This window comes from Sturnira hondurensis, unplaced genomic scaffold (assembly GCF_014824575.4).
Source record: "Sturnira hondurensis isolate 20B ecotype Veracruz unplaced genomic scaffold, ASM1482457v3 Scaffold0016617, whole genome shotgun sequence".
NCBI classification, from domain to species: domain Eukaryota; kingdom Metazoa; phylum Chordata; class Mammalia; order Chiroptera; family Phyllostomidae; genus Sturnira; species Sturnira hondurensis.
Window position 1 is genome coordinate 5,049,552 of NW_028089248.1, and position 27,950 is coordinate 5,077,501.

Sequence of the window (27,950 nt, forward strand, 5' to 3'; positions counted from 1 at the left end):
ATTGTGACGCCCGAGGGTCCTCCCCGCGGCTCTCGTGAGACTACGGACCCGCTCTACGGCCCGCGTGGGCCGGGTGGGAGCGCGGTCTGACGCCTCACGGAGCCGTCGCACGCCGCGCCGCGCTCCGCCCCGCCTCACGCAGGCTCCGCGCGGCCTCGCGCACGCGGCGCGGGCGCGCACCCGGCAGCGTCTCAGTCTGGGCGCGGGACCGGGCGGCGGAGGCCAGGCTGCTGAGGAGCTGGCGGGGAGGAGCCCGAGTCGCCGCCGCAGCCTCGGCCGCGGCCGCAGGGAGCATGTCCGCGAGTCGAGCCAAGAAAGTGAAGATGGCCACCAAGTCGTGCCCCGAATGCGACCAACAGGTGGGCTGCGGGCGGGTGGGCGTGCGGCCGTTGCCGCGACAGTTGCCTGTGGAGAGGCCGCGTCGCCGGTCCGGGCGGCCGAGGGTACTCCGGGCCTCGGGCTGGCGGGCGCGGCGGAGCGGAACCGCGGGCCGAGCGGGGGTGGCGGCGGGGGCGGGCCGGGGCCGCGCGCACCTGGCGGCGGGGAGACGGCGGGTGTGGGTCCTGCGGCCCGCGGCGCGGGAGGGGGCGTGGGCTGGTCCCCGAGTGGCCCGGGGCTCGTGGGCCAGTGGCGGGGTCTGCGCCCTTCGGTCCCTCGGCTCCGCGGGGACTCGCGTGTTCTCGGTGGGAGCGGCGTCCTGGCTCCGAAAGCCTCGTGGGGCCCGGCAGGGCGGCTTTGTTCCGGTCGGACGGGTGCGGGGACCGCGGACTAGTCCCCGCCGGGCCGGCGGGTGACAAAAGGGGCCGCAGTGTAATGGTTTTAAATTTCGGCGAGTTTGTAGATTTTTTCCTCCTGAATGTAGTTCCTCTATTTCGACATGAATCGTCGTGAAATCCCTCCTTACATTGTGGTTAATGGAACGGGATTTCGTAGCGCCCCCGTGAAGCCCTGCCTCTCGGGGCGCCCCCCACGCGCACCCCCCACAGTGGGATCCCTGTGAAACACTTGGCGTTCCTGCTGCCAGATGTTTTAAAAGATACATATGTGGTTCCATGCGGTTTAAGTACCTGCTTTCTGCACAGAATTAATGGTGTTGGAGCTGTAACTTAAAAATTCTCGTTTTACTGTGTTTCGGTTTAAACACGCCTTATTCTTTATTGGAATAATAGACGGACCTCAAAGCCTTGCAATCTAATGAGTTAAAATTCTCAATTAAAACCATTCGTAAGGCCCTTATTTCATGACAGCATGCGGATCTGGGTGTTTTTTTTTTTTTCTTCCACCGAGGGAATTATTTCAAAACGACTACCTCTCTCCTCCCCCTTTCCTTTCCTTTTTTTTTTTTTGATCGGTAGTAATTTAAAATGGCTGGAGACTTTCAATACGCTGATTTTATTGTATTCTTTAAGGAGTAGTCTTACAGGTTGATCAAATCTTGTAAGAAAATGTTCCGTTTTATTCAGTATCTTTTATGGGCAGTGGTAGAGATGCTGATGAGAGGAAGATTGTGGAGGGAGAATTAGAGTTTATTGCTCTTAGCAGTTTGAGTGTGCATTATAAAAATAACTTCGTCGTGTTTTCCCAAGTGAAGAGTTAAACTTCTATTGTTACCAATAAACCAAATTTGTTAAATTCTGACAAAAATTGGACTTTGTGATTTAGATTTCTTTAAAGGAGTTTATTTCAATGTTTAAATTATTTCCATTTGTTCCAATTACTAGTGCAGGAGTATAAGGTTTGCATGGTATGTGTTGTGCATTCCAGTTTCTGTAGGACATAAGTTACTGCAAATCCTGACTTTTTGTTTTTACTTGGCATGAAGTAACCTTTTGGGAAAAACAACCTGCTTTTGATCTCCTAGTCAAAGAAAGGAACGGGTAATAAACTTGTAGGAGCCTCTGTAACTGGTTCAACAAAACTTGGTCAGCATTTTAGTTGGAAAAAATCACATTAATTTTGCTTTACACACACCATCCCCCCTCTAGCTGCTATAACAAAGTTCTGTACATGGATGATTCAGACAACAGTGATTTATTTTCTCACAGCCCGAGGCTGCCTGCCCACTGCGTTTGCAGGGGGAGCTCTCTGGCGTTTCTTCACTCCCTGGCACTGATCGCACCCTGAGGGCTGCACATCATGACCTCGCATAGCCCTAAATGTCTCATCTCCAAGTGCCATCCTGTTGGGGGTTTGTGGTGGGAGGAGGGAGGAGGGTCGGTCCATAGCAAACTATGCATAATTTAAAATGTTGGTTTGCCTCGCCCCTAAATATTTAGGAGGATATAACATACATGGCACTAATTAAAACTTTTGGTGATTCTTAAAAGTGGTTTAACTTTTACTAATGTAACTGAGTTGAAAAAGTAACTTGGTCATTTGGTCAAAAAATAAACATTCTCATAACTTTCTGAAAGTGCAGGCTTCTTATAAACAAAAAATTATAATCCGGAAAACTGTTTTTAAACATTAGAACTGCTCATACATGCTCAGTTGTTTGACAAATAAGAAACTAGAGTTAGTTTATAAATATAAATGTAAAATCTTTGAAGTTTGGCAATATTGCCCCAATGGAAAATACACACACAGATTGTGTGCGTAACTTTAAAAATAGGTATAGAGAACAGCAAACAAGACAGACCTCAATTTTTAGTTGCTTTAGAACATCCTTTTCACATTCCTTTATTGAAAATAGTTTTGAAATATGTAAACCACGCTACGTGCTTTTCATTTTCAAGGGTGTTTCACATCCACTAAACTCAAATTACTGAGCCATTTTGTGTATAGTTCTGATTCATGTTTCTGGTATCTGTTATGTACCAGGACATTTTAAAATGTTTCTGTTTTGCATTAAGTTTTAAAACTAGAGCAGCTGGGATTTTTTTTTCATTTGGAGAAAATTTTATGTGACGTAGAACAAACATATCCACTATAGTGAACTGATTCTTTTAGCCGCAACTAGTATGAGTTTTCTATAATGTGGTTATTTAGAGCATTTTAAAGTCAGTGAAACAATATAGGGCCTGGATTTTGTTCCTTGCATTTTTTTTTCCAGTGTTAAATCTGTCTACGTGCTCATTTCAGGTCAGACATTTGATCAACATCATTACAAGCATTTTTAAAAATATATATTTTATTGATTATGTTATTACAGTTGTCCCATTTCCTCCCCTTCATTCCCCTCCACGCGGCACACACTCTCCCTCCCCCATTCGTCCCCTTTAGATCATGTCCATGTGTCTTGAGTTCGTTAGCTTCTACATTTCCCATACTATTCTTGCCCTCCCCCTGTCCATTTTCTACCTACCGTCTATGCTACTTATTCTCTCTACCTTCTCCCCCCTTCTCCTCCTCCCACTCCCCTGTTGCTAACCCTCCATGTGATCTCCATTTCTGGGGTTCTTTTCCTGTTCTAGTTGTTTCCTTAGTTTGTTTTTATTTTAGGTGTGGTTGTTAGTAATTGTGAGTTTGCTGTCATTTTAGTATACATGTTTTTTATTTTCTTTTTCTTAGATAAGTCCCTGTAACATTTCATATAATAAGGGCTTGGTGATGATAAACTCCTTCAATTTGACCTTATCTGGGGAGCACTTTATCTGTCCTTCCATTCTAAATGAAAGCTTTGCTGGATAGAACAATCTTGGATGTAGGTTCTTGGCTTTCATGACTTGGAGTACTCCTTTCCAGCACCTTCTTGCCTGTAAGGTCTCTTTTGAGAAATCAGCTAACAGTCTGATGGGAACTCCTTTGTAGGTAACTGTCTCCTTTTCTCTCGCTGCTTTTAAGATTCCCTTTTTCTTTAATCTTGGGTAATGTAATTATGATGTGCCTTGGTGTGTGCTTCCTTGGGTCCGACTTCTTTGGGACTCTCTGAGCTTCCTGGACTTCCTGGAAGTCTCTTTCCTTTGCCAGACTGGGGAAGTTCTCCTTTATTATTTGTTGAAATAAGTGTTCCACTTGTTGCTCTTCCTCTTCCCCTTCTGGAACCCCTATAATTTGGATGTTGGAACATCCGATTAAAGATGTTTAAAGATGTCCTGGAGGTTCCTAAGCCTCTTATGTTTTTGAATTCTTGTTTCTTCATTCTTTTCTGTTTGATCATTTTTTTCTTCTTTCTGGTCCATTCCATTGATTTGAGTCCCAGTTTCCTTTCCAACACTATTGGTTTCCTGTGCGTTTCCCTTCATTTCAATTAGTTTAGCCTTCATTTGTTCCTCTAATTTGTGACTAAAATCAACCAGTTCTGTGAGCATCCTGATCACCAGTGTTTTGAACTGTCCATCTGATAGGTTGGCTATTTCTTGGTCGCTGAGAATTATAGGCTCTGGGGCTTTGAGCTGTTCTTGAGCCATGATGTTTTGGTCTGTTTGCACCTGTTATGTATGAGGGGCAGAGCCTTAGGTGTTCACCAGGGTGGGGTGACTCAGCTGCTCGGTTGTGATGCTATATGTAGGGGAGGGGTCTGAGAGAGGAAAAAATGGCGCTTTGCTCTGTTCTCAGTTGCACCTCAGTCCCTTTCGTTGCTTCACCCAAGCAAATTGGGCCTTTCTAGTACTGATTCTCCTGTGGGTGGGCTTGTGTGCATTCTAGGACCCTGTGGGTTTCTCCAACGAACTTTCCTGTGGGGATGGGAGTCTCTCCCTGCACCTCAACCTCCACAAGTGTTTTCAGTTGGTGTTTTGAGGCTTTATTTCCTGGTGCTATGACTCTGGGTTCTGTGATCTGTCTCGCTCCCCAGTTATTTGCGCACAAATGTGGGACCGCTGCCCTGTCAGCCAGCCACCTTGTGTACAGTGCCCCACTTCTCAATCACTGCCTCGCTGGGTCTGCCAGTCACCGCCTGGGTGCCCAAGGTCTGCCTGGTGCCACCTTGTGCACCCTGGGTGCCTTGCGTTCCCAGTGTCACTGCTTCCTGTGCCGTGACCCCTCTTTCCTTGCTGCCGGCCTCACTGGGCCCCGCCTACGATCTGGATGAAAGTGTCTATTTTAACTCCTTGGTTGTTGGACTTCCATGCAGTTCAATTTTCTTTCACTTTTGGTTGTTACTTTGTTTCTAAATTGTTGTCGTCCTTACTTTGGTTGTTTGAGGAGGCACAGTGTGTCTACCTACGCCTCCATCTTGGCTGGAAGTCTCTTGCAGTTTTTTTTTTAACCTGTTTTACTTGTAAAACATACAACTTAGACTTCTGGACAAGATGGAGGCGTAGGTGGAAACAGGTTAAAAAAAAAAACTTGTGCCTCCTTGCACAAGTAAGTTTAAAGACAACAAAGTTTTAGTAATAAAAACACTGGCAAAACACAGAAAATTGAACTGTACGGAAGTCCCACAAGAACGAACCATTCAGCCAGACCGTGTCACAACCGAGCAGCTGAGTCACCCCACCCTGGTGAACACCTAAGGCTCTGCCCCTCATACATAACAGGTGCAAACAGACCAAAACTACATGGCTCAAGAACAGCTCAAAGCCCCAGAGCCTATAATTCTCAGCGACCAAGAAATAGCCAACCTCTCAGATGCACAGTTCAAAACACTGGTGATCAGGATGCTCACAGAACTGGTTGATTTTAGTCACAAATTAGAGGAACAAATGAAGGCTAAACTAATTGAAATGAAGGGAAACGCACAGGAAACCAATAGTGATGGAAAGGAAACTGGGACTCAAATCAATGGAATGGACCAGAAAGAAGAAAAAAATGATCAAACAGAAAAGAATGAAGAAACAAGAATTCAAAAACATAAGAGGCTTAGGAACCTCCAGGACATCTTTAAACATCTTTAATCGGATGTTCCAACATCCAAATTATAGGGGTATCAGAAGGGGAAGAGGAACATGAGTGGAAAACTTATTTCAACAAATAATAAAGGAGAACTTCCCCAGTCTGGCAAAGGAAAGAGACTTCCATGAAATCTAGGAAGCTCAGAGAGTCCCAAAGAAGTCGGACCCAAGAAGGAACGCACCAAGGCACATCATAATTACATTAGCCAAGATTAAAATGAAGGAGAAAATCCTAGAAGCAGCAAGAGATAAGGGGACAGTCACCTACAAAAGAGTTCCTATCAGACTGTCAGTGGATTTTTCAAAAGAGACCTTACAGTTCTGGCTGGTGTAGCTCAGTGGATTGAGCACGGGACTGCGAACCAGAGGAGCGTGGTTCAATTCCCAGTCAGGGCACATTCCTGGGTTGCAGGCCAGATCCCGGCAGGGGCCAGTTCCCAGCAGGGGTGCACAAGAAGCAACCATACATTGATGTTTCTCTTCCTCTCTCTTTCCCTTCCCCTCTAAAGATAAGTAAATAAAATATTTTAAAAAAAAAGACCTTACAGGCAAGAAGGTGCTGGAAAGAAGTATTCCAAGTCATAAAAGACAAGGACCTACATCCAGGATTGCTCTATCCAGCAAAGCTTTCATTTAGAATGGAAGCGCAGATAAAGTGCTTCTCAGATAAGGTCAAGTTCAAGGAGTTCATCATCACCAAGCCATTATTATATGAAATGTTACAGGGACTTATCTAAGAAAAAGAAGATAAAAATATGAACAATGAAAGGACAGCAAACTCACAGTTATTAACAACCACATGTAAAACAAAAGCAAACTAAGAGGACAGGTAGATCGGGAGCGGAACCCCAGAAATGGAGATCACATGGAGGGTTAGCAACAGGGGAGTGGGAGGAGGAGAAGGGGAGATACGGTACAGAGAATAAGTACCATTGACAGTAGGTAGAAAATAGACAGGGGGAAAGGCAGGAATACTATGGGAAATACAGAATCTAAAGAACTTGTGACACATGGACATGAACGAAAGAGGGGGGAATGGTGGGGGAGGGGTGTGCAGGGTGTAGGGGAGTGAAGGGGGGGAATGGGACAAATGTAATGGCATAATTTAAAATATATTTAAAAAAAATAAAACATACAACCTAAATACATTTTTCACAAAATAAATTGATACACAATAAGCCATCAGTAACCAAATTTTGGATATTTTTTCTATTTTACATTTCTGAAAGTGTAGGATTAGAACTTTTATTACCATTACCTTTGGCATTGCAACTAAACTTTGAAGGAATTTTAGGCTGGTTGTTTAAAATCCAACTTACACTATTATTATTATTTTTTTTTAAGAAATGGGAAGTACAGCTTTTTATTTATTTATTTATCTTTAGAGGGGAAGGAGAGAGGGAAACATCAATGTATGGTTGCCTTTTGTGCGTCCCCTGCTGGTAGTTAGCCTGCAAGCAACCAGCCTGCAACCCAGGCATGTGCCCTGACTGGGAATTGAACCGCGATCATCTGGTTTGCAGGCCCGCGCTCAATCCACTGAGCTACGCCAGCCAGGGCTTTACACTATTATTTAAATGGTTTTTAAAAAATCTTCCCCAGAGGATATGTTTATTGGTTTTAGAGAGAGGAGGGGAAAGAGAGAAACACGAGTGTGAGAAAGAAACATGCGTTGGTTGCCTCCCATACACTCCAACCAGGGATGCAGCCTGCAGCCTTTCGGTGAGTGGGCTGCTGCTCCAACCAACTGAACCACCCGGCCAGGGCCACGTTGTCCTGTGACTTAAGATATTAATATAATTTTAATTGTCCACCCTATTCAATAATTATTAGAGCATGTTTTGATTATACTGTTGGAGTTGTCCCAAATTTTCCCCCTTTGCCCCCCTCAGCCTGGTACCCACCTTCACTCCAGCAAGCCCCCACTCCCCGAGTTCCTGTCTCCCCGTCATGCGTGTAAGTTCTTTGGGTTCTTCATGTCCTATACTGTCTATAACATCCCCCTGTCTATTTTGTACCTACCAACTATGCTTCCTAATCCTTGAACCTTTTCCCCCAATAACCCTCCATGTGATCTCTGTTTGTGGTTCTGTTCCTGTTCTAGTTGTTTGTTTAGTCTGCTTTTGTTTTTTAGATTCATTTACTATGTTGATGATATTGTAAAGCCTTAGAATATGATGTATGGGACACAATATCCATCTCAAGTAGTTTGTTTTTTAAAAAAAATTTTTTCTATAATAGGTAGCCACTCTTTTTTTTAGTATTTTATTTATTTATTTTTAGAGGGGAAGGAAAGGAGAGAAGGAGAGAGAAATATCCATGTGTGGTTGCTTCTCATGGGTCCCCTGCTGGGAACTGGCCTGCAACCCAGGCATGCATGTGCCCTGACTGGGAATTAAACCGCGATTGTGTGGTTCGCAGGCCCGCGCTCAATCACTGAGCTAAACCAGCCAGGGCTCAAGTAATTTGTTGTAAGAAGGTAGTGTTTAAATGTATTTATGATTTTTACTTAAGGTACTTTATCATTCAAATTAGACAACTATGTAAACACTGAGAAGTTTAACGGAAAACAAGTAATAATAATATATTTTTCTTTTCTTTCTACAGGTTCCTGTTGCATGTAAATCATGTCCCTGTGGTTACATATTTATTAGCAGAAAACTTTTAAATGCAAAGCACCCAGAGAAATCACCACCTTCTACAGGTAATTGAGTGTGTATCACATTTTTAGCTTTTTGATGTAGACATTTAAATTTTTTGTGAATTTACTATTCCCATTTTTGTTGAAGTTAAAAATTAAAATTTATTGAGGTGTGTCTGGTTTTTACTAGCTATTGAAAATCAGCTTATGACATTAGTTTGCTGTTAATTCCATTTAAATGGTCATCCCTTATAATGCTGATAAAACTTGTAACAGATTTTCTGATTTTGGTGTGTGGAGAGCCATTGAAGGATTTTTTGCAAGGATGTGTACCTGATTTGATTTTTTAAAGTTTAATTATAATGGACATTCAGTAAGTCACAACCCTGCATGGATCACAGCTGATCGTGGCTGATCTGAGAGATACAAACTTTTTCTTTCTTTTTTTAAAAAAGATTTTATTTATTTATTTTTAGAGGGCAAGGGGGAGAGAGAAACATTGGTGTGTGACAGACACATGGATCTCTTGCCTCTCACACACCCCTAGTCTGGGACCCAGCCTGCAACCCAGGCATGTGCCCCCACTGGGAATCGAACTGACCTGTAGGTTTGCAGCCAGGGCTCAATCCACTGAGCCACGCCAGCCAAGGCAAGAAACTTTTTTCTTAAATGTTGTTACATATATCGGGTGCACAGGTTCAGTCATGACTAGCTGCAGGTTTGTATGTGACTGATGTCAACCCATAACATTTAAGCCATCAGTTTGGTTATAGCACCTTTCCGTGTTTTGACTGTGACCTCTGCTGGGTTAGCGTATAGTTTGATAAGTTTTCTCATACGTTTATATCAGTCACCTCAAACAATCACCACAATGAAGATAATGAACGTGCCCCTCATTCCCGAAAGGTTTCTAGTTCCTCTTGTGTTCTTGCCACCCCACTGCCAGGGAACCACTGCTGTGTTCTCTGTCGCTATTCTGGAGCTTCATGTGAATGGAGTCACGTAATACGGACTCACTGTTGTCTGGCTTATTTCCCTGAGCAGAGTTTTAAAGACTTGGCTACATTGTTGTATGTATCAGTAAAGATGAATTACTTTTTATTGCTTAGTAATATTTTTTTATAGATATGCTATGATTTGTTTATCTGTTTGCTGGTTGGTGGACAGTGGGGTTTTTCCTCTCATACTGGTAAAATTTGTAATAACTTTAGAGTTTTTTAAAAAAATATTTATTTATCTTTTAGAGGGGAAGGGAAGGAGAGAGGAAGAGAAACATCAATGTATGGTTGCTTCTTGTGCATCCCCTGCTGGGAACTGGCCCCTGCAGGGAACTGGCTTGCAACCCAGGCATGTGCCCTGACTGAGAATCGAACCGCAATCGTCTGGTTCGCAGTCCCGTGCTCAATCCACTGAGCTACACCAGCCAGGGAGAGTTTTTTTTTAAATAGTGGCTGGAAAAATATAATTTGATTTTAGTGTGAATATAATTTTTAGATATACTGATTATTGTTTATGATTCCCTGATTTAGAAGATCTAAAAAATAATTTTGTTTGAATTTTACTTTCTCATTAACTAGACAAATTGGATTTACTCAATGGATATTGAGTAATATAAATAGATATTTATACTTTTTTTTTTTAATTTATTTACCTTTAGAGGGGGAGGGGAGAGGGAGAGAAACATCAATGTATGGTTGCTTTTTGTGTGTCCCCTGCTGGGAGTTGGCCTGCAGGGAACAGGCCTGCAACCCACGCATGTGCCCTGACTGGGAATCGAACCGCGATCCTCTGGCTCGCAGGCCTGTGCTCAATCCACTGAGCTACACCAGCCAGGGCTTGGATATTTATACTTATTAAAAGTATGAAATTTTATTCTTTGGTACAGTCAGAACTTCATATAATGATTATCTTCAAATAAGAGTAGATTGAGGCCCTGGCTGGTGTAGCTCAGTGGATTGAGCACGGGCCTGCGAACCACACAATCGCGGTTCAATTCCCAGTCAGGGCACATGCTTGGGTTGCGGGCCAGTTCCCAGCAGGGGACACACCAGAGGCAACCATACATTGATCTTTCTCTCCCTCTCTCTTTCCTTCCCCCTCTAAGGATAAATAAATAAAATATTTAAAAAAAAAAGAGTAGATTGAGGACAAATACTGAGCATCTACTGTATGCTAGGCACTGTTCTAAGCTTTGGTCATAAAATACTGAATTAATGTACTATCGAGGTGGATTCACTGCTGTAATGGAGCAGTGAATCCATTTCTTTCTTTAGATTTATTTAATTTTAGAGAGAGGGTGAGAGAGGGAGAAAGAGGAGAAAAACATTGATAGGAGAGAGGTTGCTTCTTGTACACACCCTAACCGGGGACCACACCTGCAGCGTAGGTATGTGCCTTGCCCAGGGATCTAGATGGCGACCTTACACTTTGTGGGACAACGCCCAACCAACTGAGCCACGTTGGTCAGAGCAGAGCTTACATTCTTGTGGGCAGGGATAGACAGTGAACAAGTAAGCGGAGAGTATCAGCTTGTGAGGAATGCCTTGTAGGAAAGTCAGACAGAGTGCTGTCGCACGCAGCCTGTGATGAGAAGGCTGCGTGTGACTGAGCAGCTGGAGAAGGCCTCTCTGAGAAGGTGTCTACGGTGAGGCTGAATACGAACAAGGGGCTAGTCGTGATCAGGGCAGGGAGAACATTCCTGACGGGCGAAATAGCAAGTGCAGAAATTCCGAGGCTAGAAAAAGATTGGTGTATTTTAGGAACAAAAAGGTTAGTGTGGTTGCGATGTAGATAGCAGGAGGCTGTGGGAGAGGAGGCCAGAGGGTTGGGCAAGAGCCAGATTATGTAGGGTTTGTAAACCAGAGTAAGAGGTTTGGCTTTTGTTCTTAAATATGGGGAGAAAGTATTGCTAGCGTGGGGCAGGGGAAGATGGCGTGGCCTGATTTGCTGTTTTAAGAGATCATGCTGGTTCCTGTCAATAGCGTGTTGGGGTGTAAGGTAGAAATGGGCTGTTGCAGTGTGTTAACTGAGTGAGGGTGCTGACGCAGGCAGAGCGGTTGCAGTAGCAGATGATTCAGGATTGTGCCATTTCTGCCTCTGTTTGACGTTGATTCCTGTCGTCATGAGAATGGACTTAGTCTATTGGTTCTTTAAACATCTTTTTTTAAATTTTTTAAAATTTATTTATCTTTAGAGGGGAAGGGAAGGAGAGAGGGACAGAAATATCAATGTATGGTTGCCTCTTATGCGTCCCTTCTTGCTGGGAACTGGCCTGCAACCCAGGCATGTGCCCTGACTGGGAATCGAACTGCGATCATCTGGTTCGCAGGCCCACACTCAATCCACTGAGCTGCACCAGCCAGGGCATTTTTTTTTAAACATCTTTTTTTGTTGTTGTTCTTAAGGCTGTTACTGATTGGTTATAGGAGTCGGAGAGAGCTTGTTAAAAATGGGCTCCCAGGTCTTATTCTCTAAGAGTTTGATGCAGGAATGGGAACTCTGGGATGACTCATGCAGCAGACATGCTGGGGCGGCATGTCAACTCAGTTCTGGGTCTGCAAGATGAGTAAGACGTGGTTGGTTCACGCCCTGAGTGGTAGAAGTATGTTATGTTAATTCTTTCTGTTCAGCACATTTTTTTACCTCTATGTACAAATGATTCCGTTGGGAAACAAGATAAGGAAGAAACACTGCAAGGACAGACAGAAGGGACAGATGCTGTGACCGTTAGGGAGTCAGAGTCATTTGAACTATAGGGGAGAATTTAAAAAGACTCCCAGATTTCAGATTTGGAGTACTAGTTAGAAAGGGGATATATGAAGCCCTGGCTGGTGTAGCTCAGTGGATTGAGCGCGGGCCTGCGAACCACACGATCGCAGTTCGATTCCCAGTCAGGGCACATGCCTGGGTTGCAGGCCAGTTCCCGGCAGGGGACTCACGAGAGACAACCATACATTGATATTTCTCTCCTTCTCTCCTTCCCTTCCCCTCTAAAGATAAATAAATAAAATATTTAAAAAAAAAGAAAGGGGATGTATGAGAAGGCAAGATGAGGAATTTAGTTTTGGGTGTACAGTAATTGTGAAATGTCATCCGTGGGTTGTCTTCCCCACTTGGACATACAAAGCCATCAGCAAGTAGATGGTAGTTGTCTTCATGGGAACGGATACACTTGTGCTGGAGAATCTGCAGGGCAGGAAGGGGAGGAGTTCAAGAGCTGAGCCCCCGGTCAGCTGCAGTCTTACCGGGTTGAAGCGGGCAGGGAGGGCAGCCCACTGAGAAATGTCACCCGTAGGAGAACCTCCAGTGGAGGCAGGTGAGTCATGGAGATGAGTGAGAAGCAGTTCATTACTATTTCACACTTGGACTTTCCTAAGGTTCTGTTGTTTTATAGTAACAGTGGCCTTGTGATCTTCAAGTGGAGATGAAGCCTAGAAATCCAGGGAGGAAGAAGAGGAAGTAGCAAAAGAAACAGGAAGAATATTTACAGAGAACAGAGAAACATCAGGGACGGACTGTACCATAGAAACCAAAGGAAGAAAGGGTTTTGAAGAGAAGGGTTAAGAGTATTGAGAGCCTGGAGAACGGTTCGATACAGAACAGACAAGTGGAGATGGGAAGACCTGGCTTCAGGTTCAGACGCCCGTGCTGTCCCACTCTGACAAGTCAGCTGACCTCTGAGCAGCTGCTGTCTGCCTGTGTGCAGGAGGGTCCGCAGTGCCAGCCTTAGAGGGCTGGGGTGTGGATGCGGCGCTCGTGAGAACGTCTCACAGAGCCAAAGCTTGGGGAGGTGCCCATTTTTACAATACACGTTCTTAAGATTGCCTTGGGTAATCCATAGAATGTAGGGACTTGAAAAGAATATAATTTTAAAATCTCTGTAATTTACCAAGTACTTGTCAGTGGGATCTAGAACATTTCAGTTTAAATGAGCAGAGAATTTATAGAAGAAATGGAAATGGATAATATATAGTATCTGGAAAGGTAATCAGCTTCACTAACAACCAGGGAAATGCAGTTGAAATAAGACCATTCCTTTTGCCTACATTCGGCAAAAATGTAAAGTATTTCTTTTTTTTAATAAAGATTTTATTTATTTATCTTTAGAGGGGAAGGGAAGGAGAGAAGGAGAGAAATATCAGTGTATGGTTGCCTCTTGTGAGTCCCCTGCTGAGAACTGGTCTGCAACCCAGGCATGTGCCCTGACTGGGAATCGAACCGCGATCGTGTGGTTCGCAGGCCCGCACTCAATCCACTGAGCTACACCAGCCAGGGCGTAAAGTATTTCTAAGTGCTTTTAAGGAGATGGCGAAATGGGTGCTCACAACAGTGGTGTGAGTTTGAGTTGGTGCAGTCTCTTTGAAGAGCAGTCTGACGGTAGTTGCTAACTGTTTTAAATGCATGTAACTTAGCATCTAGACTTCCTAAGATTTTATTTATTTATTTTTAGAGGGAGGAGGGAGGGAGAAACAGAGGAAGAGAAACGTTGATGTGCAAGATACACCAGCTGCCTCTCACATGCCCCCATCTGGGAACCTGGCCTGCAACCCAGACTGTGAATCAAACCAGCGACCTTTCGGTTTGCTGGCTGGCGTTCAGTGGACTGAGCCACACCAGCCAAGGCTAGACTTCTTTATCAGTAGATATGTAGCCTAGAGACATAATTGTTTATAATATACAATTAAATACTTCATAGAATTTTCAGGCATTGTGATTTATAATAGCAAAAAGTTGCGAAGCCAGACATTATGAGGGGAATGGTGAAGTGAGTAGGTGTATCTTGGGGAATAACAGTATGTGCTAATGAGAAAGATGCATATTTTTAGGTGCTGACATGGAAAAAACTCTAAAACACTATTAAGGAAAAAGTACAAAACAACAATCTGTATGAACTCCTTTGTTTTTTTTACAATTTTTTTGTCTTGATGAAAACTTTTAAGATCTAATATACTCTTACCCACTTTCACATACACAGTACGAGTGGTATTAACTGTAGTCACCATGTTGCACATGAAGTCCTGTGACTTACTAATTTCATAACAGGTTTGTACCTTTTGGCCTCCCTTCACCAATTTTATCCACGCCAAACCCCTGCTTCTGGCAACCAGCAGTCTGTTCTCAGTATTGATGAGTTTGGGTTTGTTTGTTTGTTTGTTTGTTTGAAGAATCCACACGTAAGTGAGATTGTATGGTATTTGTTTTTCTCTGACTTATTTCACTTTGAATGCCCTCAAGGTCCATCCATGTTGTCGTATGGCAAATTTTTGTTTTATGTTTTATTGCTGAATAATGGTCCACATTTCCTTTATCCCCTTCATCCATCAGCGGATACTTAGGTGTTTCCGTGTCTTGGCTGTTGGACAGTGAATAATGCCACAGTGACTGTGGGGGTGCTACATCTTTTCGAGTTAGAGGTGTTTTTTTTTAAGATTTTACTTATTTTTAGAGAGAGAGAGAGAGAGAAACATTGCCTGGTTGCCTCTAGTATGTGCCCCAACCAGGGACCAAACCTGCAACCCAGGCGTGTGCTCCTCCCTCCTGGTTTGCGGAGTGAGGCCTAGTCCACTGAGCCACACTGGTCAGGGCTCGGTTAGGGTTTTTCCGTTCACAGGTAAATACCCAGAAGTAGGATTGCTGGATCGTGTGGGGGTTCTGTTTTTCATTTGTTTCTAAAACCCCACAAAATGATTTCTGCATGTAGTATATTAGTAAATGCATAAATGGATAGGTCACTAGATAATAAGGAGAAATCAAGGAAGACCTATTTGCATAATTAAACATTTTGTTTACTATATTTAGAGAGAGGGGAAGGGAGGAAGGGAGGGAGTGAAACATCCCTGTGTGGTTGTCCCTCGCACGCCCCCAGTTGGGGAATCTGGCCCCATAACCCAGGCGTGTCTCCTGACTGGGAATCAAACTGATGACCCTTTGGTTTACAGGCTGGCACTCAATCCACTGAGCAACACTGCCAGGGCAGCATAATTTAACATTCAAAGTGAAAAATAGAAACATCTTTAAAGTTAAAATTGTACTATTTTATTTTATTTTATTTTATTTTTAAAAGATTTTATTTATTTATCTTTAGAGGGGAAGAGAAGGAGAGAGGGAGAGAAACAACAATGTGTGGTTGCCTTTTGTGCGTCCCCTGCTGGGAACTGGCCTGCAGGGAACTGGCCTGCAACCCAGGCATGTGCCCTGACTGGGAATCGAACCGCGATCGTCTGAGTCGCAGACCCGCGCTCAATCCACTGAGCTATACCAGCCAGGGCTAAAATTGTACTATTTAAAAAAAAATCAAAGTTATAAAAGATTATTTTAAATTTCAGCGGGATGAAATCTCTTTTGTAGTTAGTTAACATAGTGACATGCAGGAGGAAAATCTGTTAAATCAGGTAGATTTATCTAGGTTTGAATTTTTCAAATTTTCATTCTTCATATATACTTAATATCTTTATTTTTTTAAGGTGATTTTATTTATTTATTTTTAGAGGGGAAGGGAGGGAGGAAGGGAGGGAGAGAAACATCTGTGTGTGGTTGCCTCCCACACGCCCCCCACTGTGGCCCAGGACCTGGCTGGGAATTGAACCCAAGACCTCTTGCTTCGCAGGCCAGCACTCAATCCACTGAACCACACAAGCCAGGGCTATACTTAATATTTTTATATCTTCATAACATACATAGAAATAGGGAGGTAAGATACTAGAAATATATGGAACTTTGTCTAGCTGAAAATATATGTAAGTAAACAAAATCCATTATGGACATTAACAGGCAGAGGCTAATAAATAAGCAAAGAAGTCTATAAATGACATTCATTTTCAGTTAAGGGAAAAAATGGAGAAATGTTATTGGCAGTATCTTTTAATAAACCCAAAATGACTGACCAGTCATTCAGTAATCAGGGGTTCTCAATTCTGAATATTTGACAGTGAAGGTTTGGTTTTGTTGTTTAAGAAAACATTGCTTCGTATGTGCTCATCACTCGAAATTGCTACAATGTGAACGTGGCTGTCATACCGTTTTTATTTTGCCCTTTGATGAAAAACTGTCCTTCACCTCCATGCCTGTACTTTTAGGTTCTTAATCACAGAGTTTTTATAATGATCTCTATTCATCTTCAAGGCCTTTTCGAATAGAGTCCTCTAGTCAGAGGGCTCCCATGAAGACTGGTTTCGGGAGCGCGGCACAGCTGTCAGTGATGCTTCTTTCCATTGTCTTCAGGATAATCCCACTTATTCTTAGATTCCATTTATTTTAACCCATATGTTTTTATTTCTGGAACACATTTTGCAGAAATTGTTTCAGACCTGGAAAACTTTTCAAGACAGACGTGTGGTGTGCATTTCCCATCTTGCATGTGGAGAAGGCCGCTACTTTGCACTCACACTGAAATGTTCTCCTTCCTTGGCATTGTGTCCTTACAGTCAAAGGCTCGAGGATTCAGCTTAGGGCAGTTTTTACAGGTTGTGCTTATTATTTATTTTTCCCCATTCTCTTTTTTTTCCTTGTCACACACTTCCTGGACGGTATAGGGGCATGGCCGCCACAAGGACCCTGACACTGGCCTAGACAGACCGCTCACCGGGGCTCGTCAGTGGGGAGAGCGGAGGCTGGCGCTCCACCGCTGGAGGCTCACTGGCGGCCCCCGGCTCTGCTCTCTCTCCCATGCCCAGCGGTGTTCATCCCGCCGTGGGGTAGCCGTGGCACCTCCAGGGCCCCCATAAGCTTTCCAAGCAGGAAGAAGCGGGAAGGACAGAGGGACGAGGGGCATGACAGCCGTTCTGTTCCCCTTAAAAAAATCTTTCCGGAAACCTTACTCAGTTCCACTTACATGTCATTGGCCAGAACTAAATTCCTTGGCCACTTCAGCTGCAGGAGTCTTGGAATGTGTGTGTATGTTTTATTTATTTTTGTTTTCATTTCCTCTTTTTTGGGATGTGTATGTTTTGGCATGTTGCACTGTTGAACAGAACAGGATCTATTCTTCATGAAGAGGGGAGAATGGATGTTGGTAGGTAATTAGCAGTGCTGCCCTAGGTGAATACTAGTGGATTGCTTGGACCGCCGTCTCGTTTCCCTTCACTTACTGTCACATAGTTTCTCTTGCTGCTTTGTTCTAGGAAATTTCATTGATTTCCTTTCCTAAGATTATAATTCTGTCTGCAGACATCATCTGTTATTTAGTACGACTTTGCACTTCAGTTTTTAGCAGTTCATCTGGTTTTCTGGTTTCTTTTTCATCAAATCTGATTTTTTTTCTGTCTTTTATCGTGGTGAAAATGGCATAACAAAATTCAGTATTTTAATCACTGGAAGTTCAGTGGCATTAAGTACACGCATATCGTGTACTTAGTCATCGCTACCATCCATCTCCAGAGCCCTTTTCGTCCCCCCAACAGACACCCTGCACCCCTCACACAGCAGCTCCACGTCCCTCCTCCACGTCCCTCCTCCCCGCCCCAGGCAGCCGCCCTTCTCTCTCTGCCTGTGGGTGGTGCTGCCGAGGTTCCTTCTGGGACCGGAATCAGACAGTGCTCATCCTTTCGCGTCCGGCTTGTTTCAGTTGGCCTGCTGTTTTTCAAGTTCCCCCATGTTGTAGCATATGCTAGCAATTCCTTCCTGAATATTCTTTTGTTTATTCGCACCTTGATGGACATTGGAGCTGCTTCTGCCTTTAGGCTTGGTGAATGATGCTGCTGTGAAATTGGGTGCACAGACACCTGTTGGGTTCCCTGTCATCGTTTCTTTTGGCTGTCTGTCCAGAAGTGGAGTTGCTGCATCGTGCGGTCACTCTCGGTACTGTTCCGAGGAGCTGCCCACTTCCCACAGTGGCTGTGCTGTCGTACATTAGCACGGACAGTGCGTAAAAGTTCTGATTTCTCCGCATCCTAACACACGTTATTTTATAAACTTACTTGTTTATTTATTTACTTATTTATTTATCTTTAGAGGGGAAGGGAAGGAGAGAGGGAGAGAAATATCAATGTATGGTTGCCTCTGCCGAGAACACACAATGTATCATGTGTCCCCTGCCGGGAACTGGCCTGCAACCCAGGCATGTGCCCTGACTGGGAATCGAACCGTGATCCTCTGGTTCGCAGGCCCGTGCTCAGTCCACTGAGCTACACCAGCCAGGGCTGTATAAACTTTTGATAATAGCCATTCTAAGGGGTATCAAGTGGTATCTTGTGATTTAGGTTTCAATTTCCCTAATGATTACTGATGTTGAACATCTTTTTATATGTTTGTTGGCCAAATGTCTGTTCAAGTTCTTTGTGTATTTTTTTAAAGATTTTATTTATTTATCTTTAGAGGAGAAGGGAAGGAGAGAGGGAGAGAAACAACAATGTATGGTTGCTTTTCGTGCGTCCCCTGCTGGGAATTGGCCTGCAGGGAACTGGCCTGCAACCCAGGCATGTGCCCTGACTGGGAATCGAACCGCGATCGTCTGAGTCGCAGGCCCGCGCTCAATCCACTGAGCTACACCAGCCAGGGCTCTTTGTGTATTTTTGAATTGGGTTGGTTTTTGTTGTTGAATTGTAGTAGTTCTTTTTATTCTGGATATTAACCCCTCATCTGTATTTACAGATATTTTTGTTCCATTTCTGGTTTGCATTTTTACTCTATAGATGGTGTCATTTAATGCACAAAAGTTTTTAATTTTGGTAAAGTCCAAATTGTCTATTTTTTCTTTTGTTGCCTATACTTTTGGTGTCATATCTAAGGAAGTATTGCCAAATCCAGTGTCATCAAGCTTTTCCCTTTTTTTCCTAAGTATTAAATACAGTTTTAGCTGTTACATTTAGGTCTGCAATTCTTTTTTTTTTTTTAAATATTTTATTTATTTATCTTTAGAGGGGAAGGGAGGGAGAGAAGGAGAGAAATATCAATGTATGGTTGCCTCTCATGTGTCCCCTGCTGGGAACTGGTCTGCAACCCAGACATGTTCCCTGACTGGGAATCAAACTGCGATCGTGTGGTTCGCAGGCCCGCACTCAATCCACTGAGCTACACCAGCCAGGGCTAGGTCTGCAATTCTCTGAGTTATTTTTTGTGTACAGTATTTTGTATATGATATTTAGCACTTAGATTCTTTTGTTCATTTCAGGTTTAATATGGTGATACTCTTATCATTCCTTCGTCATTTTTAGCTGCAATACCTTCTAAAATGATAAACTTCTGTCTGTCCTTTAGTTGTTCATTGAGTGGTCATTCAATAAAAAAGGCAGGATAAATACTTTATTCTTTTCCTTTTAAGTTTTCAAAATAGTGAGTTGGTTCTTTAGCACTTTCCTATAGTGGCCAAGTAGTTTTTGCTTTTGTTTGTATATTTAATGTCATGTGGTTTAAGTATATTTATTTGATATACTTTAATATATAATGGTTACTATTTTTTATTGATGTTCGTACTGCCCTGGAATGGTCAGTGGGAGCCTCTTTGAGTTAGCCCTGTGTCTTTCAGCAAGACCCTGGCTGTCCCTGATAAATGACAGTCTAGAATAATTAAACGTTGTTATATCATACGGTATGTGCCTAATCTGAGATTTAGAATTAACTAATTCTTCAAGGATATGGTGTTTGAAAATAACTATTTATATTTTACTTTAAAATTTTAAAAGATTTTATAGTAGCCTAATAAGCATGCTCATGTTCAGTCTTTTAACTTGTTCCCTTCTGTTTTGGGGATGTGACGTTTCTTTTTGTTTTTCCTCTTTTCTACTGTGATTTTAAGAATTTAGGAATCTTCTTTTTTTTTTTTTTTACTTTTGAGTTCAGATATGTGTTAAAGCAGGTTTTTGTTTTTTAAAAACTTTTGCCTGTCTCCTCCACCATTTGGAGTTGTTTGGAGGGTGGTTTTGGTAGTAATGACACCGCCATGTTGGGTAGGGCTCCTCTGTGGTCGTTGCGCTCGAGGTGGTCGGCCTGTTCTTAGAGATGCCTCGTCTGTGGCTAAAGGGAAAACGCTTACTTTTCTAGTGTTTTGTATTTTCTGTGGATGCTTTCTGTTTGCTTTTTATTGATAACCTTACTACATTATGGTTAAGGTCCATTTTGCTTTTGAATATTTGATGTATTTCAATCTGTAATTTGGGTAGTGGCAAAGAAGAAAGAAAGGATGTTTGCCCTTTTCTAATACTTCACCGTTTTTTAACTTGGAAGCAGAGAGAAAAAGGCAGAAAGATTGCTGTGGCATCGTGCAGAGTTGTAGGGGCTGAAATTAAAGGTGCCAAGTAGAGAAATGCCTCCTGTTATGAGGCTCCTCCTACCTCAAGTGTGAATGTGGGTTATCCACACTCTGTTGAATTTTTTCCCATGTGATGTGAGATGTGTAGATGTCATGGTCGTACCATAGTTTAATAAAATTTGCCAGGCAGCAAACTCCAGTGCTTTTAGAAAGAAAAAAGAAGAGAGTAAGACTCGGGCAAACAGTTCTTGCTAAGCCCTAAAATGTATCACTTTTATTCACCCATACAGAAAACAAGCATGAGGCCAAGAGGAGGCGCACAGAGAGAGTTAGGAGAGAGAAGATAAATTCTACAGGAAATAAGGACTTAGAAAACAGAAAGAGGTCTCGAAGTAACAGCCATTCAGATCATATCAGACGAGGAAGAGGAAGACCTAAAAGTGCATCTGCCAAAAAACATGAGGAAGAAAGAGGTATGCATAAATCCAAGCAGTTTTTTTCCAATTATATTTTTCTAAGATCTTAATTAGATAGTGAAGAAAGTGGCAGGCATTGAACTCCTGGACTTACAATGACCACTCATATTTTATTTTGAAAGCATTTCCTGTAAGGTAGATGATTGTTTTAAAAAGACAGAAATTTAATTATTATTGGAAAACTAAAGGCTTAAATTAGGTAATATTCACCTTGCTGTAAAAGTGTTCTTCAATATGAAGTTTTAAGAAAGATTTTATTTATATTTAGAGAAAGGGGAAGGGAGGGAGGAAGAGGGAGGGAAACATTAATGTGAGAGAGAAACATCGACTGGTTGCCTCCTGTATGTGCTCCAACCAGGGACTGAACCCGCAACCCAGCCGCATGCCCTGACCTGGGATCGAACCTGCGACCTTTTGCTTTGTGGAACAACACTCAACCAACTGAGCCACACTGGTCAGGGCCAGTATGAATTTTAATCGCTCATTCTGTGCTCCTGTCTTTGAGGCAACTCTTTGGGTAGTCAAGGGAATTCTTCTTGGTCCCAAATGAATTCGTATTTCTCCTTGCAGTTCTCCTTTTTTAGTATCTATCAGTATCTTATTTTTTTTTAACTTAAAAACACTGATCTGAGAGAGAGAAACATTCATTGTTGCTCCACTTATTTATGCATTTATTGGTTGATTCTTGTGTGTGCCAGGTGGGCGGAACCACAGCCCTGGCTCATCAGGATGGCGCTCCAACCAGGTGCCTTGTTTTTAATTATTAACTAAAACTTGAGCTCCTCTTTTTTTTTGACTTAAACATCTTTATTATTTTATTTTCCCCCACTGTGTAGTCCGCATCAGTGCCTGCAGCGTGTGGGCAGAAGCCAGGCAGTGGTTGAAGACCACAGTCCGCTCTGCTGCGGGTACCGGGGCCATCGTGGAGAATGCCAGCGACTACACGGGGTAGAGAGACTTGTGTAGTGAATCCCCATATGCTCATAAATATCTTTTTTAAATGGAGGCTTTCAAGCTGGTAGTTAGTGGAGAAAAGGGATAGTTGCTCTTCCGAATTCTTTAAAAACCTCTGTCAAAATAATTTCATATTCAGTGAAATGCTTTTATAGTTTCTTATGTTATTTCTGAGTTAGGTGCTGCTTTTTCAGGTAGTTATTCTTCGGTATTCAAGTGTTCAAGCATAAGCGTAAATTTCTCTTTTTATAGGCGTTGAGGGTTTTTTTTACCTGTTTACCGCTCTCCTCTGCTTTTGTCTGAATAAAGTGACTGCTGTTAGGGGAAGTGCCTTCACTGATAGAGCTGTTCTGAGCTGTTGTCAAAGTAAGGGTGTAGTGCTGTGTGGCCGAGGGCAGAGGGTGTACACAGCGCGTGACTGTTCTGGGAAGACCGGACCCAGGCATCCATTCATTCCTCGGGTCATTTCGCTGCTCTTTCCCCTGTCGCGCTGCTCTGCCAGAGAGCTGCAGTCGACGTCTCAGTTTGGATGTGCTGCTTCCGCAGTGGGATGTTGGGGAAATCTGCTACAGACTTTGAGAAGGGAAGTGAGGTCATGAAAAGTCAACAGAAAAAAGGAGAGGGGAAAAGAGTGCTTGTTCCAGAAAGCAGAACATTCTTTTCAGTGCAGCAGAGGGGATGTAACCCACAGGTGGGGGAGGGGACGAGAAGACCCACAGTGACCGTCTCCATCCGGGACGGGTCCTGCGGCACCAGGGCTCTGTGCGTGCGGAGTCGAGCTGCCCTGTCATGTTTGCTGGGAGAAAGAAGCTTTTGTTTGGCTATAATTTTTTTCAAGTATTTTTCAGCTTATTATTAAAAAGTTTTAAGAAAGTTATTTCTAGAATAAAATGTTTTAATTTATTTGCTTTTAATACAAACAGGAAATGGTCAAAGCAACTTTTGTAGAACCAGTAAACCTTTTAATATAGACTGGGTGGAGGGGGGAATGGTCAGCAAGCTTGTTCTGTAAAGAGCCAGATGCATGTTTCAGGCTTCGTGGGATACCCCGTCTGTCATGGCCACTCTGCTCTGTCACTGCAGCTGGCAAGCAGCCGCAGCCAGCGTGTAAACGGATGGGCACGGCTCTGCGCCAGGTGGACTTTACAGGAACAGGTGCAGCCAGGTTTGGCCCCCCCTGTATTCTGCTAACCCTTGAGGCACACCAAGCTCTCAGAATAGAATATAGAGGGGAATATGACGTTTGAAGTGTCTGTATATTTTAGAATAGACCTCTTTGATACGCTTCTTAGTGTTACGTAACTATTTAATTTAGTTTTTGTTAACTCCCTGCGTGTTGGGCACTTGAAATACTTGAAGCAAGCTCTACCATTATTTTATTTGATTTTAAAAAAATAATTTATTTATTTTTAGAGAGAAGGGAAGGGAAGGAGAAAGAGTGGGAGAGTAACATCAATGTGTGGTTGCCTCTCATGTGTCCCCTACTGGGGACCTGGCCTGCAACCCAGGCATGTGCCCCGACTGGGCGCACGAACTGGCGACCCTTTGCTTCACAGGCCCGTGCTCAATCCACTGAGCTACACCAGCCAGGGTGCTTTACTATTATTTTAATAAGGACTTCCTTGCAGTGTGTCTAAAGTCCCATTTTAAATTGACTTCTTGTTTTCTATATTTTGAAAAAGAAGAGGAATAAGAAGGAATAGAAAATAAAGTTTATTAAGCCTCTAGATAATCTTGTCTTTATAAAATCATAAAAGCAATCTCATTAAACTTAATCTTTGGTTGGTTTAAGATGAGTCTTCATATGTAGAGAATATGGTTACACTGGTTATTAGTGACTTAGTGACATTTGTGACTAAAATATATTGGGCAGTTTGGAATATCTTATTAATGAACATATAGAATTCATGTAGCATTTTAAGTTAAAGATAGTGGATTAAATAAACACAGTTAACCGTGCACACTCCTCAAATTCTAGTAAAAGGATATTTTCAAAAATGGCCAAATTCCACAAGTACAAGGAATAGGAGAACCAGCAAAATGCTGGAAAATGATAACTGCTTTAGCACACCTGTGAAACCTAAATTGTAAGCTCCTCTGGGGAAAGAAAGCTAAGAAAGAAGCTGATCTTTACTGCACAGCTGCGTAAAGATGGGGAGTGCAGTGATACCTGGGAGTCCAGCGGTGAGAGCGGGACTAAACACAGTGGGTCTGAAAGACTCTGATTAAAAACACCTGTGCAGGCTGTTTATCTCGTCCTCCCCTCTCTCCGTGTTTACCCTTTGAAACAGGTAAGACGAAACCGGTCTGAGGAACCCCAGGCCTCACTGAGGGCAGGGGTCCTGTGTGAAGGTCGGGGAGACTGGGTGAAAATGGGAGGTGGTAAACACTGCATTTTCCAAGTCAGGTTTATGTCTTCCAGGTAAGAGATTAGAAGTGTCTTCTCTAGGGACTCTGAAGAGCCCAGAGAAGAGGCCTAAAATAAAGATACATTCATTAAGGATTGTACAAAGAAATGGCCCAGTCAGATCACCCGAAGTGCTGCCCACGCTCAGGCTCCACGTGTGTGCAGGGGCTCATCAGCCTTTTGGGTTCTGCTTAGGTGCGAGCCTATTGCCAAGAACTACCCAGATACGTGGAAGGAAGCGTCTAGTGTGGAAGGCAAAGACCAAATCAACGGGGAAGAAAAAACTTGGAGACAACAAGTTTCTTGCGTGGAGAAGAAAAGATTAAAACTCTCATAAATATTCTTAGTGAGAGAAGATATTATAGTCATAAAAGAACAAAATGATATTTAAAAGAAAATTGCAGATGTCAAAAGTACCTGGAAAATTAACTTTAAAACACAACTTTCAAAAAAAAATAGTTATATGATTTAGAGAAATAAAAAACCGTGACGGCTTGTAGACAGAACTGAAGACGTGCGCCAAGATGTGGAGCAGTGGGGAAAGAGATGGGTGGGAGAGGCAGGGAATTCAGGGGGCCAGTTCGAGGCCAGCGTCTGCAAATAGTTGGCACTGCAGAGGGAGAGCGTAGAAGATGGGGAGGGATGCCATCAGCGAGCTCATTGCAGAGATTGTCCCCGACCTGGAGGACTTGGGGTTTCCAGATTGCGCTGGCTCACCACGCTCCCAGTGGGTGGTTGAAAGTACAGGTTCCACCAGAGCTGATTATTATCATACATCCTATCTCGTTGGTTACAGGGAAATAAATCCTTCAAGTGTTCAGAGAAAAAAGACGAAATAACCAATATGGCGTTCGAATTAGTACAGTGGAACAGAGTACTCGAATGAATAGCGTCAATGAATTTCAAGAACATGCAAAATAAAAGAAGCTAGACACAAAACAGTACATCCTATACGACGCCATTTATATGAAGTTCAAGAACAGGCAACATGGACCTGTGGTGACAGAATCAGCACAGTCTTGCTGCAGAGGTGGGGGCAGGACGGACTGACAGGAGAGGAGTCTGACGAATCCTCTGTGTCTTGATTGTGCTGTGGGTCACACAGACACATGTTTGTCGGGACTCCAGCTACCAACTTAAGTCTACCTATTTCACTGTAGATGGAACAGTAATTTTTAAAAAACTATTAAAAGGGTGTTGGGTTTTCTCGACAGTAGCACCAGTTGGTGGCAGACAGGTTGTGCCGTCATACTCCCGAGAAGACACCTGCGAGTCTTCAGCCACCTGCACTGTGACGGAGTGGGAGGGGTGGACTGAAGACTTGCTCCAGCGTTCGGGGTCTCAGAAACCTGCCACCTGGGCCCCCTCTCGGAGAGCTGCTGCGAGACACGAGACACATGCCGTCCGAGTGGAGAAGGGGCTAAGGGAGTGTCCTGGGGTCTGGGGTCTGGGGTGCGGGGTCCAGCTTGAGAGAGAGATGAGGAGTCTCCAGCACGGGGCTGCAGAGAGAACTCCGGACGGTCTGGCCCAGGAAGCCGGCGCTGCGGGTCGGAGCAGATCAGGAGACTTGGAGATACTTCTTCAAGAAGATAAATCTGGTGCAATACCTAATACGTATAAACATTCTGAAAATTTTATACAACTAGGAGAGAGTTGGGGTTCAATTAATAATGCAAATTAGGCAGATGTAAAACAAGAATCTTTTCAGGGAAGACAATGTGCATGAAAAGTGAAGTCATTTTCATAGAATAATGTAACACTGAAGAGTAATGTCACCATAATTGTAATATAACTACAGTGGGAAGATGCAAGAGAAACGTGTGGTGGAGACGAGATGGAAAACAATAAAATTCTAATTTTCCACTGTGGAAAGTCAATTAATAGTGCCTAAAACCAGGAAACCAAGAAGTAGCATCATGGAAAAATGTTGCCTAGAGATAGAGAGGTAAAAACAGAAGGAAACAAAAAAACATGTGGTTGCATCCTGTGAGTGGGAAATGTGCGTGGGGGAGGACTCTGGTTTTGGTGACCAGTTTTGAGAAAGGGATGCGACTGTGAGCTACATTGGTGTTCAACTTGGATGAAAAGCAGAGCGACACCACCACCAACAGCTGCAGAACCATGGTAGAGCCGGAGAAACCTCAGAAGGACGTACACAGAGATGTTAATTGTGATTTTATCTGGTTTATGCGATGGTGATTTCTGTTTTGCTTCTCTGTATTTTAAATTTTTTCTACCATGAACTTGGAATACATTTGGAACCAGGAGGGGAAAAATAGAACTAATTATTATTCTTAACTTCAGTAGCAAGGCCGAGGCGAAGAAGTTAATAGAGTCATAAAGGCACCATTGACGGAGGGAATGTGTTCAGGGTGAGAAAATCCATTTTGACTGAGGCATTTTGATTGGCTCGCACTAGCGAAGAGAAAGGAATATTTGAGATTCTTACAGCAGTGATGTAGAAAGTAGGTGGTGTGTAGAAATACACGTAGTCTTCACTTGAGTTTTCGGAATGTAGAATGTAGTTCATGGCATTTCAGTAACTCCTTTGTTGTATTTTTAAAAATTTTAGTTCAGTAGTGTAATACTTTGTAACATTTAATGTACGTTGTTCCATTTTGAATGAGATTGTCATTTAAAGAAATACTTGAAAGCTTTAAATTTTTAGACAAAAATACTGCATCTGCGGCCTTTTTATTAAGTTTTCCCTTTTTCTTTTAACAGAAAAACAGGAAAAGGAGATTGACATCTATGCTAACCTCTCTGATGAAAAGGCTTTCGTGTTTTCAGTCGCCTTGGCAGAAATAAATAGGAAAATTATCAATCAGAGACTTATTCTCTAGTATTTGCAGAATGTGTTGGGACTTTCTTCAGGATTGCATCAGCAGTCAGACAGCTGTGGACTCCCGGGAGCCTCTGCCAGCATCCGTGGGGGCCAGTGACGGTGGCCCTGAGCCTGGGCCACCCTTTGGGAGCGAAGCTGCGGCCTTGGACTGTCGGGAGCTCCTTGGTCGCCAAGGAGTCTTGTCAGTGTTTTGTGTTTGGGATATAAGTAAGTGTATTTACCAAAAAAAAAAAAAAGAAGAAGAAAAAGAAAAGAAAAAAAGCTGGATGACTGTTAAAGGTTAAAGGGGTAGGGATGGGAGCAGAAGTATGAAAACTGGGGAAATAAAATGCTTGGTGATTTTCAGGTTTGCCACCAGAGATGCAATATTTTAAGTACTTTGAGAAAGAATGATTTTTAAAAATATATATTTCAGGTTTTCAGTACTAATGGATTGCATATGTACAGTTCATTTGCTTTCAACAAATTGGCACTTGATATTTTATTGACTGGGGAATTAATATAAATTGTAAATTTTGTCTTAAATTGATTTTTTCTTGGCCTTTATTTTTATGACTTAAGGTATGAGTTATATTTTGGGAGATACTTTCTAGACAGTTTGGAAGTTTGGGTGCTATATTAAGAAAAACATAAGGATATATGATACTTCAGATATAAACACCTTGTTTT

At 43.0% G+C, this 27,950-nt stretch overlaps 1 protein-coding gene and 1 non-coding gene across 4 annotated transcripts; one reads left to right on the top strand and one right to left on the bottom strand.

The window, feature by feature from the left end:
* The first annotated feature begins 149 nt into the window (after positions 1 to 149).
* CUNH16orf87 (chromosome unknown C16orf87 homolog) lies at positions 150 to 27,508 on the top strand. Of its 3 annotated transcripts, none has more exons than XM_037066386.1 (4): positions 158 to 359; positions 8,382 to 8,478; positions 20,890 to 21,072; positions 27,161 to 27,508. In XM_037066386.1, the coding sequence occupies exons 1-4, from the start codon at positions 294 to 296 to the stop codon at positions 27,277 to 27,279; spliced, it is 465 nt and encodes a 154-aa protein (XP_036922281.1). In that variant the 5' UTR covers positions 158 to 293; the 3' UTR covers positions 27,280 to 27,508. The 3 variants fall into 3 exon arrangements, with proteins under 3 accessions (XP_036922283.1, XP_036922281.1, XP_036922282.1); XM_037066387.1 differs by lacking the exon at positions 158 to 359 and adding an exon at positions 7,693 to 7,730; XM_037066388.1 differs by lacking the exon at positions 20,890 to 21,072 and having other exon boundaries at positions 150 to 359.
* On the bottom strand, positions 3,045 to 3,109 carry LOC119001206 (small nucleolar RNA SNORD78). Its single transcript, XR_005069509.1, has one exon. It is a non-coding gene; the product is annotated as a small nucleolar RNA SNORD78 (small nucleolar RNA).
* Positions 27,509 to 27,950: the final 442 nt, after the last annotated feature.

Bases quoted from the DNA above. Each gene is read 5' to 3' on its own strand.
- CUNH16orf87 (XM_037066386.1), top strand. From the start codon at position 294: ATGTCCGCGAGTCGAGCCAAGAAAGTGAAGATGGCCACCAAGTCGTGC. The intron at 360-8,381 runs GTGGGCTGCGGG...TTCTTTCTACAG, and splicing joins GCCCCGAATGCGACCAACAG to GTTCCTGTTGCATGTAAATC. The intron at 8,479-20,889 runs GTAATTGAGTGT...TCACCCATACAG, and splicing joins GAAATCACCACCTTCTACAG to AAAACAAGCATGAGGCCAAG.